At 42.7% G+C, this 10,894-nt stretch overlaps 1 protein-coding gene across 1 annotated transcript; it reads left to right on the top strand.

Annotated features, from left to right (window-relative positions):
- Nucleotides 1–806: 806 nt before the first annotated feature.
- LOC147430884 (uncharacterized) lies at nucleotides 807–5,681 on the top strand. Its single transcript, XM_086493598.1, has 3 exons — nucleotides 807–970; nucleotides 2,424–2,427; nucleotides 2,518–5,681. The coding sequence occupies exons 1-3, from the start codon at nucleotides 807–809 to the stop codon at nucleotides 3,979–3,981; spliced, it is 1,632 nt and encodes a 543-aa protein (XP_086349724.1). The 3' UTR covers nucleotides 3,982–5,681.
- The last annotated feature ends 5,213 nt before the right edge of the window (nucleotides 5,682–10,894 follow it).

Raw genomic sequence — 10,894 nt, 5'->3', positions numbered from 1 at the left:
CTATAGCCATCCATAAAGCTATACATTTCATGGCCTGCAATTTCATCCAACATCATATCTATAAATGGTAGTGGAAAGGGTTCTTTATAAATGGTTTGGGCATTGAGTTTCCTATAGTCAACACAGACTCTGAGCTTGTCGTTCTTCTTTGGAACTATCACTATAGGAAATAACCAGCCGCTACTAGCTACCTGTTGCACTTTTTTTTGGCCAAGGGCATGGGGATTTTGACAGAGAAACAGAGCATTTGCATGAGATTTGAGTGTTGAAATGAGCTTGAAAGGTTAATTTATCATAATTTTCACGGCGATGATCTCACTTGGTCTACTTTAAGGAGTTGTTTTGACAGGGTATGATATACTTGGAAATGCTACAATGAAGTCCACGACCTTGACGACTAAAGATTGAGATCGGTCACTACTAGAGGTGTACCATGGTGGTTGGACAAGACTTTGAAGAGGATGGCCATCAATGGCCGCTTATTGTTTTTTTGCATATCATCTGTGATTTCATCGTACTATGCAAGAGTGTGTGTGTTTGTCAAAGGGAGTTCCGAGAAGCCTTTGTCAAATGTTTAAAAAAAAGTGCTCTAATATGTCTGTTTAATGTGCTACGAAGATGGTGTTTCTTTTGTGGGTGATTGCTCGTGCCCGTGAAGTGGGAGACAAGGTGGCATTGAGAGATCATGGGTGCCATTTGCAAGCCATGCAAGAGGGGGTCATGATGAAGAATGGAGAGGGAGAGTTTCTCTCGTTGCAAGCCAGTAGGATGTCGAGAGCAGGCTGAGGAGATGCTCACCCTATAGCATGCCACGGAGGAGGTGTGAACCCGACCTTGGAGGGGCTTTGATTAATAGGTTTTTTTTAATAAACTATCGAGAGGGTGGCGAGGAGGGGGCAGTCGATTCAGCGAAGCAAGGGGCAGCACCGTTTGCAGACGGAGATGAGCATGAAAGGGGCGCCGTTTGCAGGTAGGGGGAGTCAGAACCTGGCTGCAAAGGGGCTCGGCCCTGCTGTGAACAAGGGAGAGAAAGGAAATCGTGAGGCCATGCAAGCCGTAGCCGCAAGGGAAGCAAGAGAATGAGTGAGGGTGTCGATTGGGATTGGGAAGACACGGTCGTTTTGCGAGCCGGACCGGGCCAGAACCATACTAAGGGGAGTCGTGCTAAGTGTGGCTGGAGTATGCGATGACGAGATGAAGGGGGTCGTCCTGTCGCAGGCCATGAGAAGCAAGCCAGGAGCACTTGGTTGAGAGACAACATGGGAGTCATTGGAGGACAGACACTGTGTGATTATTCTGTAGAGAGCGGGGCTGCATAGAGAAACGAGGAGAGAGGAGAAACAAGGAGAAAGAGGGCTCAGTCCTGCTGAAAACGAGGAAGAAGAGAGAGATTCTCTATGAGGGAGATCGAGGAGAGAGAGAGATCGATCTCGCTCTCTACAGGGAATTGAAAAAAGAGCAATAAAAAGAAAGCTCATTAAGCTTATCTAAGGGGTGCTCCCATAGGAAAGGTGTCGAGAGAGGGAGAAAGGGAGAGAGACCTCTCTTGGTAGAGGGAGAAAAAGAAAGAGAGCTCAACTCTCGGTGGCAACAAGAGAGAGAAAGAGAGATAGAGAGAGATTCTCCATGAGAGAGAACGGGAGAGATCCTCTCTCGTCGTTTGAGAGTGCATAGGCAGAAAGGGCCGCAAGTGATAAAAACGAGTGAGAGAGATCGTCTTGCCATAGAATTGCGAAAGAGAGCGTATTCCTCTTTTGTCGTAGATAGCACATGAGAGAGAGAAAATTTGCCATGAGACTGTTGTGAGAGAGAGAGAGAGAGAGAGAGAGAGAGAGAGAGAGAGAGAGAGAGAGAGAGAGAGAGAGAGACGAGTCACCACGCTGCCCTATTGGGTGTAAGCCTGATACCTTCAAGCAAAGTGGAAGCCTACGAAGCTACATCGACAAAAGGTTTTGAAGCCAAAGATAAGTTTTGTAAATCTTGTTGTAAAAACAATATTTTCACTATTCAAATTGCTCAATAATTTCACAATATCTCGTTCTCGTCTCGATTTTCGTCTCTCTCTTTCAAACTAAAGACAACATTCTCTCTTTTGCTTTTTGCTGAATTATTAAGTGATCATGTTCGTGGATAATCATTGGTGAGATCTGGCACCGAGATTGCATTGCATATTCCTTGGCAACAGATATTAGCAGCACATCTCCAGCCATAGTTCCTTGTTGGTGGGCTTGGGTTGGGAGTTTGTCTTTTTGTCTTTGCTTGGTATTTCTTGTCTGGTCCTGCTCCATGGCCCAGGCATAGAAAAATATCCATCAGTGGCACGCCCGGTGGGACCCAGCTTCTAGCGTTCTCGCTTGAGCGAAGTACCTACAATTCTCAGAGATGGAGATAGTTTTTCATTTTTGCTTGTATTTGATTTTTAGGCTGGTTTCTTTCCTCGCGGCCATCTGGGATGCATTCATATCTAGGCGGGGGGATTCCAAAAAAAGGGTTATTTTGACGTCTGTTGCTACCTAGACCTTGAATATTGATGATGATGTTGGTGAGCCTTTAGGCTTTTATAAAATTTGGGATGAGTTTTTAGCCCATTTGAGCGATGAAGTGGATGAAGACGAGGGCATTTCCCTTGAGGATATTGCTTGGAGCGAAGAATTAAGAGATAGTGCGACTCTTGACCAGTGCATATGGGATGGCTTTTTGGCCAATGTAGTGGAAGATGCCACTTTTATTGAATCTTTTCTTACGGAGGAGAATGGTTATTTACCTCTTGTTCTTTCCCACCCTCCCACCCTTGTTGATGAGGTGTTGTATGGAGTGGGGTTTACACATTCTTCTGAGCATATCGATGACGAGATGCATCCTTTAGAAGGGGTCGGGTTTTTCGCAAGGGATAAGCGTGTGATTGCAGCCACACATTTTGACGACATTGTCCTTATAGAAGATGTTTGTGATGGTTCTAGTGTTCGCAATCTTGATGTTTCTAATGACGATGTGGTTCATATTGAAAATGTTTTTTCGAGAGAGCAGCATGATTCTCTAGTTGCAGATCCCGTGGTTACTAATGCTTATGATGCTTTGAGCCCACCACCCATTCCCCAAGCTAGGGAGCGACATATTGACCAGTGGATTGTGAGGTTGACACCCTTTGATGGCGTTGGGGTTGTTACAGCTGACTCCCATTTACTGCAATTTGTTCAAGCTTGTTGGTTTGAGGGTTATGACACGCCTAAAGATCTCATGAGGTTCTTTCTTGCTTTTCTCACTGGGGTAGCTATGAAATGGTACCTTAGTATGATGCGTCATTCTCCACATTTGATCCAAACTTGGGATGGATTGGGTAGCGCTTTTGTTTCCAGATTCTCTCCTATTTTGCCTTCTTGTTTAGTCTTTGGGACCTTGTTAGAATTCTTCCAAGGGGAGGGTGAACCAATTGATGAGTATATTAAGCGTTTTCATACTTTCAAGATGAAGCATTGTGATCCCTACGGTTTTGATGAGAGAGTTTTGCTGGAATGTTTTCTTACGGGTATGTTGACGAATATTCAATTTCATGTGAGGTTGTCAGATCCAAAGAAACTTGATGATGCATATGCACAAGCTAGGGTTGTGGGGGAGGCCTTTGAAGCTACCGCCCTAGCAGTCCAATGGAGGGTAACCTTAGAGGCTGAGAGATCCAACAGAGAGACTTGTTCGACAGCTATGACATGTGTTTCTAATGTTCCTATTCCACCATCTCTCACTCCAACACCTTTGCAAGCTAACGAAGCACCTGTTTTTAGTGATGACACTTCTTCTCTACCACATTGGGTACCATATGTGCCAAAGAGTGAGTTTGTTTCCCATTCAAGGGGGTTTTGGCAAGATAAAGAAAAGAGGGAAAATAATAGAAAAAGGGTAAAATTTAAATGGAAAAAGAAAAGCCCAATTAATGGACAAGGCACTGGTCTAACCGGAAATTTTGGGTTCACACTAGCAGGCTAGTTTTCCCCGCAGGACGCCACTGTTGCACTTTTTTTTGGCCAAGGGCATGGGGATTTTGACAGAGAAACAAAGCATTCGCATGAGATTTGAGTGTTGAAGTGAGCTTGAAAGGTTGTTTTATCATAATTTTCACGGCGATGATCTCACTTGGTCTGCTTTAAGGAGTTGTTTTGACAGGGTATGATATACTTGGAAATGCTACAATGAAGTCCACGACCTTGACGACTAAAGATTGAGATCGGTCACTACTAGAGGTGTACCATGGCGGTTGGACAAGACTTTGAAGAGGATGGCCACCAATGGCCGCTTATTGTTTTTTTGCATATCATTTGTGATTTCATCGTACTATGCAAGAGTGTGTGTGTTTGTCAAAGGGAGTTCCGAGAAGCCTTTGTCAAATGTTTAAAAAAAAGTGCTCTAATATGTCTGTTTAATGTGCTAGGGAGATGGTGTTTCTTTTGTGGGTGATTGCTCGTGCCCGTGAAGTGGGAGATAAGGTGGCATTGAGAGATCATGGGTGCCATTTGCAAGCCATGCAAGAGGGGGTCATGATGAAGAATGGAGAGGGAGAGTTTCTCTCGTTGCAAGCCAGTAGGATGTTGAGAGCAGGATGAGGAGATGCTTACCCTATAGCATGCCACGGAGGAGGTGTGAACCCGAGCTTGGAGGGGCTTTTATTAATAGGTTTTTTTTAACAAACTATTGAGAGGGTGGTGAGGAGAGGGGAGTCGATTCAGCGAAGCAAGGGGCAGCACCGTTTGCAGACGGAGATGAGCATGAAAGGGGCGCCGTTTGCAGGGAGGGGGAGTCAGAACCTGGCTGCAAAGGGGCTCAGCCCTGCTGTGAACAAGGGAGAGAAAGGAGATGGTGAGGCCATGCAGGCCGTAGCTGCGGGGGAAGCAAGAGATTGAGTGAGGGTGTCGATTGGGATTGGGAAGACACGGTCGTTTTGCGAGCCGGACCGGGCCAGAACCATACTAAGGGGAGTCGTGCTAAGTGTGGCTGGAGTATGAGATGATGAGATGAAGGGGGTCGTCCTGTCGCAGGCCATGAGAAGCAAGCCAGGAGCACTAGGTTGAGAGACAACATGGGAGTCATTGGAGGACAGACACTGTGTGATTATTCTGTAGAGAGCGGGGCTGCATAGAGAAACGAGGAGAGAGGAATCCTTTGCGGGACTATCAAGATAAACAAGGAGAAAGAGGGCTCGGTCCTGCTGAAAACGAGGAAGAAGAGAGAGATTCTCTATGAGGGAGATTGAGGAGAGAGAGAGAGATGGATCTCGCTCTCTGCAGGGAATTGAAAAAAGAGCACTACAAAGAAATCTCATTAAGCTTATCTAAGGGGTGCTTCCATAGGAAAGGTGTCGAGAGAGGGAGAAAGGGAGAGAGACCTCTCTTGGTAGAGGGAGAAAAAGAAAGAGAGCTCAACTCTGGGTGGCAAAAAGAGAGAGAAAGAGAGATAGAGAGAGATTCTCCAGGAGAGAGGACGGGAGAGATCCTCTCTCGTCGTTTGAGAGTGCATAGGCAGAAAGGGCCGCAAGTGATAAAAACGAGTGAGAGAGATCGTCTTGCCATAGAATTGCGAAAGAGAGCGTATTCCTCTTTTGTCGTAGATAGCACATGAGAGAGAGAAAATTTGCCATGAGACTGTTTTGAGAGAGAGAGAGAGAGAGAGAGAGAGAGAGAGAGAGAGAGAGAGAGAGAGAGAGAGAGACGAGTCACCGTGCTGCCCTATTGGGTGTAAGCCTGATACCTTCAAGCAAAGTGGAAGCCTACGAAGCTGCATCAACAAAAGGTTTTGAAGCCAAAGATAAGTTTTGTAAAGCTTGTTGTAAAAGCAATATTTTCACTATTCAAATTGCTCAATAATTTCACAATATCTCGTTCTCATCTCGATTTTCGTCTCTCTCTTTCAAACTAAAGACAACATTCTCTCTTTTCCTTTTTGATGAATTATTAAGTGATCATGTTCGTGGATAATCATTGGTGAGATCTGGCACCGAGATTGCATTGCATATTCCTTGGCAACAGATATTAGCAGCACATCTCCAGCCATAGTTCCTTGTTGGTGGGCTTGGGTTGGGAGTTTGTCTTTTTGTCTTTGCTTGGTTTTTCTTGTATGGTCCTGCTCCATGGCCCAGGCATAGAAAAATATCCATCACTACCTCTGTAATGAATCCTACCTTAAGCAAATTATCCATCTCTTGTTTGACCTTCGTTGCATATTGGGATTCATTATCTATCTCTGCAGTCTTGATGGTCTGGCATTAGGTTTCAGTGGTATGCAATGCTAGCATACTTTTGGACTCACTCCCTTCACATATGTATGTTCCCAAGAAAATATGTCTTTATACTTGTGGAACAATGCTTTGGTTTTTTTCTTGATCTTCGGCTTCAGATGTTTGTTGATCTTAATCATTCTTGGTTCTTCTTTTGAGCGGAGATTCCATTCTTCAAGTTCTTGATCATCTAGAAGTAGCCAATTTGGTCCTCCTCCTTTTTTCTTAGCCATTGCTTTATCTGTTCAAATGCCCGCGGCATAATCATGTAATGGGTTACCAACTACTTGACGATCATTTTGAGATCTTGTTGTGGTACTACTATGATTTCCTCATTTTCTTCTGAATGCTCCTCTGAACTGGATTCTGCTTTCCCACTGAGCTTTTGACGTACCGAGATATGATCAGTTTTTCTTGACCATCTATATGAACTGATCTTTCCCCATCGTTTTTTTAGTGAAATGGTATGGGTATTGTTGTTTCTATCATTTTGCTTGTTGTTTGTCCATTAGCACCGCACTAAGGTCGATCTTTATTAAAGGAAAAATGTTCATAGAAGCTAACATTCTCTCGATCTTTTTGGTACCATATTTCTTATAGAGCTCTTCCGGCCTTAATTCCTTTCTCCATGATCTTGTGTTATAGGTCTTAACTTGGATTCTCCTATTGGAGCCTTGGATGGTTAATGTTGGTTTGCATAATCATGTACAGCCCCAGCTGTTCTTAACCATGGCCTTCCTAATAACATTCCATAAGCCTCTTACACATCCAACACCAGAAAACTGGTTTTGAATTTCTCTTTCCCCACCCTTATTTGCATGTTTTTTATGAGAATGGACCATGCTTCATCTTAGTTATTCCCAGCCTTTGTCGAAGATGCTCACCGAGAATATTCACTCCTACTCCCCCATCAAGAATAACACTAGATAGCGGTTCCCATTGTTTTTAGAGATTATAGTCTATTTGGATTAATGGAACCTCATCATCTCTGATGGCCGCTAAATCCATTGTTCTAGCCTCTACTTTGGATTTCCTCTTTTGTTTGATAAAATTGGCCGCCTCAGGCAATGTGTGTTGAATGTCATCCAACTCTACAGTTAGTTTCTGAATCCGATCACAAACTTTGACATATATCTCATCCTGCTCATTGCCCAAGCTCCCAATATCCGAACCAAAAGACTTCTCCTAAGAATCTTCGCAGTTCTACTTCATTGATTCTCTTGTAGCTAGTGGTTGGCTCTCAATGTGATGAATCCACCTAATTCTTTCCTAGTCCAGTGATTCCAGCTTCGGTTAGGTCTTTTCTAGCTTGCATTGATTCTTCTCACACACTCTGTATTGCAGCAATCATAGATTCATCTAGTCCCTCAGCTACTTTTCTCAATTTTGACTAAAGACTGGAGTGGTATTTTGTGAGTAGTTCAAGTATCTAAACTTTCTAGTTGTTCTGGAAAATTCTTTGATAGATTTCAGTCATTTTTGCTACAATCTCCCTTTGTTCTTGCCATTCATTGAATACCTTTTCCTTACCCTTAGTCTTCCACACCTTCCTCTATTGTTCCCACTTTCTGGACTCATCAGTTTGGTTATCTTCTTCAGCGGGGATTTCTTCAATCACTACCCCTCTGCTTCTTGCGACCACTCTTACAGGTACTGATTCTGGTAGTTTCTGGTCAGCTACCTCTAGCTTTGGAGATTCTAGACACTGAGTTGCAAAATGACCATACTTTCCACAAGTATAGGAGTTCATATTTCTCTTGGAAAAATCTCCCCTATATCAACTCCTTCCAGTTCCATTCTGATAGTGTCCCCTTCCTCCTCCAATGGCTTGCAGTCTAGCTTCATTTTCCCTAGTACCACTGGCTCCATTTTCCTTAGCCGTTTATGGATTCATAAGGGCAATCATTGACAATTCCTTCCCTTTCTTGAAGTGATGAATTCCACAACTTAGACTGTGTGCCAATGAGGATGAATACCTTCCTATCTTGGAACAAGTGCACATGGGTCTTGCGGGAGGTCACTTCTCTCATGAAACCACGGCCAAGTCTATATTGATAGCAGGCATCTGGTGGCCAACATTGTTTGACAATGCCAAAGAATTTTTTCAACGATGTGATTCTTGTCAATGAGTAAAGTTTACAACACGAATTGATATATTCCATTGCGACCTATGTTGGGAACCGTGCATTTGCTAGGTGGGATAACAACTTTGTGGGTCCAATACAACCATTGGCATACAAAACTCAGGCACAATATGTCACATTGTGGCCACTAATTACCTAACCAAATGGGCTGAGGCACAAGACACTAGGAAGAACAATGCTAAAACCACTACAACATTCCTATATGAATGCATATTCACTAGATATGGACTTCCTATTAAGTTGGCAAGTGATAGAGGTTCACAACAAAGTGATCGACCACTTGCTAAGTGAGTTCATGGTCATAAATAACAAATCCGCACCCTATCATCCTCAAGATAATGGTCAAGAAAAACATACAAACAAGATCTTAAGCTCGGTGTTTACCAAGATTGTTAGTTCTGGTCGAGCACACACGGAGATGCATCTTCATTTAGCTTTATGGGCATATCAAGTTTCATTCAAAAGAGTCTTGAGCACAACTCCTTTTAACTTGGTCTATGGACTAGATGTCATACTACTAATAGAATTCTTATCACCCACTCTCATAGTTGCCACGAGTTGGAATGGAAAGGACACGAGAAGTTTCGGCGTTGCTTTCAAAAGTCAATTCCGATTTTCCAGGCTTGACTTATCAAATTTTTCTTGATTATCTGTTGTTTTTTACTTTTTTGTAAAAGAAAATTATTTACAATGATTATTAGTCGGCCAAAAATTAGCCAAAATTAGTGTCACCTCTTATATACATACTCTTATTCTGGTATTAGATGGTGATGGTATGGCTCATGATTATGCCAACTAAGAGTTTTTCGTGCTACAAACGGAAGAGCGGAGAGCCCTACAAAATACCCAAAAATAGTACACTGCAAGCCATAAACAAGCAAACCTGTATACCTGGCAACCATCTGTGCACATACTCCAAGCCATACGCGATAAGAGAGAGACAGAGAGCGGGAGAGAGAGAGAAAGCATGTAGGCGCACCTTCTAGAGCCGAGTGCTACGCCGGCACGGCGAGAGAGAAGAGAGGAGAGGAAAGAAGAAGACACAAGCACTAGGTACAATCTCCCCCCCGTGCAAGAGTGACCATTTCCCTCTTGCACGTATTTCATTTATAGATTTCTTGAATGGTCAAATTGAGTGCAAACTGGCCGGCCGGTCATAAATGGCCATAGCTCATAAAGAGCACTTGAATAATCAAATATGCATAGAATATAATAACCTTCTGCAAAATCTATTATCTGCTAATGCTTTTGCCACCTGTCAGCTGCAATAAATGGATAAATATCTGCTCCATAACATACCTCTCCGTTGGAAAGCAACTGTCCTCAGTTGCAAAGATAAAAATCTGCAAACAATACTTGGCAAAAACAATGATTAGAAATCTGTATCAAATAGTTAAAAAAATCCATAAAATTAGACAACATTGTTTATGCCTACCGTCATCCACATACTACCTATTCTAGTGTCCCATACCACTAGAATAAGCAGTATATGCCATACCCTGATGAATCAGGATATCATTGGTCACACTCATCATCAATCTCAGAATGTCAAGTCTCATCACATAGACACTGCCGTGATAAAATAATCATCAGATACCAATTCCCAATCCAATTCCAATTCCACAATATAAGTCCAAATCCAAATAACTTTCATTATGTACCCGGGTAACAAAATCATACCAGTTACAGTGGTGGCCAGCCACTGCAGCATGATTTTGTGATTGGTATTGCCTAAATCGGCGAATCTACAACAATAAGACGTGCTGTCTAAATCGGAGAATCTGCACTAATGCTGCCTAAATCGGCGAATCTGCATTTACCCTTGTGAATCTGTAATTTTTCAGTGTGCTGCCTAAATCGACGGATCTGCACAGATAACTGGTGTTGCCTAAATCGGCGAATCTACACCAAGATGAGCATTTACACACTGCCTAAATCGGTGGATCTGTGTGCATGTGACCAATGGACTAGACAAGACATAAAAAGACAAAACATGTACTACCTATGTGACAACACATTGGAGTGTAGTTGAGTAGGAGAGTACTTACAAATTTTTGTTCACTAACTCAAAACACCGCAACTCATATGAGTAGCTGCATAGCTTAATGCCAAATCCTTTCAATAGAAAATACATGCAGTGCAAGCACACGCCATAACTTTAGGGATTCTTAATTTCATATGCCATAAGAAAATGCAAGGAAGTAAAAGATCTTTTTTCTTTCAAATTGTCCAATGGTATTATCCTTATTGCAAACTGCTTGACGTTGTGTCCTTAAATATATGCACCAACAATATAAACTTCCAAGCAAGTATAGAAAGTGAGTATTATTGTAGGAATATGTTAAGGGATGTCATTACAGTATAGGCCAACGAGATATGTTGCGTAAGTGATGTGATCTTAAGAAATATGATAGCCGTAGATATATATAGGAAGGGATTCATTAAGGAGAATTAAAATACCGTGGAAAACAATACAGCAAACATGAAA

This window comes from Adiantum capillus-veneris, chromosome 21 (genome assembly GCF_014529385.1).
Source record: "Adiantum capillus-veneris isolate H3 chromosome 21, ASM1452938v2, whole genome shotgun sequence".
NCBI lineage: Eukaryota > Viridiplantae > Streptophyta > Polypodiopsida > Polypodiales > Pteridaceae > Adiantum > Adiantum capillus-veneris.
The sequence above is the reverse complement of the archived record's forward strand: the minus strand, read 5'-3'. Positions and strand labels throughout refer to the sequence as shown.

Coding starts and splice junctions, on each gene's coding strand:
- LOC147430884 (XM_086493598.1), top strand. CDS start 807: ATGCCACGGAGGAGGTGTGAACCCGACCTTGGAGGGGCTTTGATTAAT.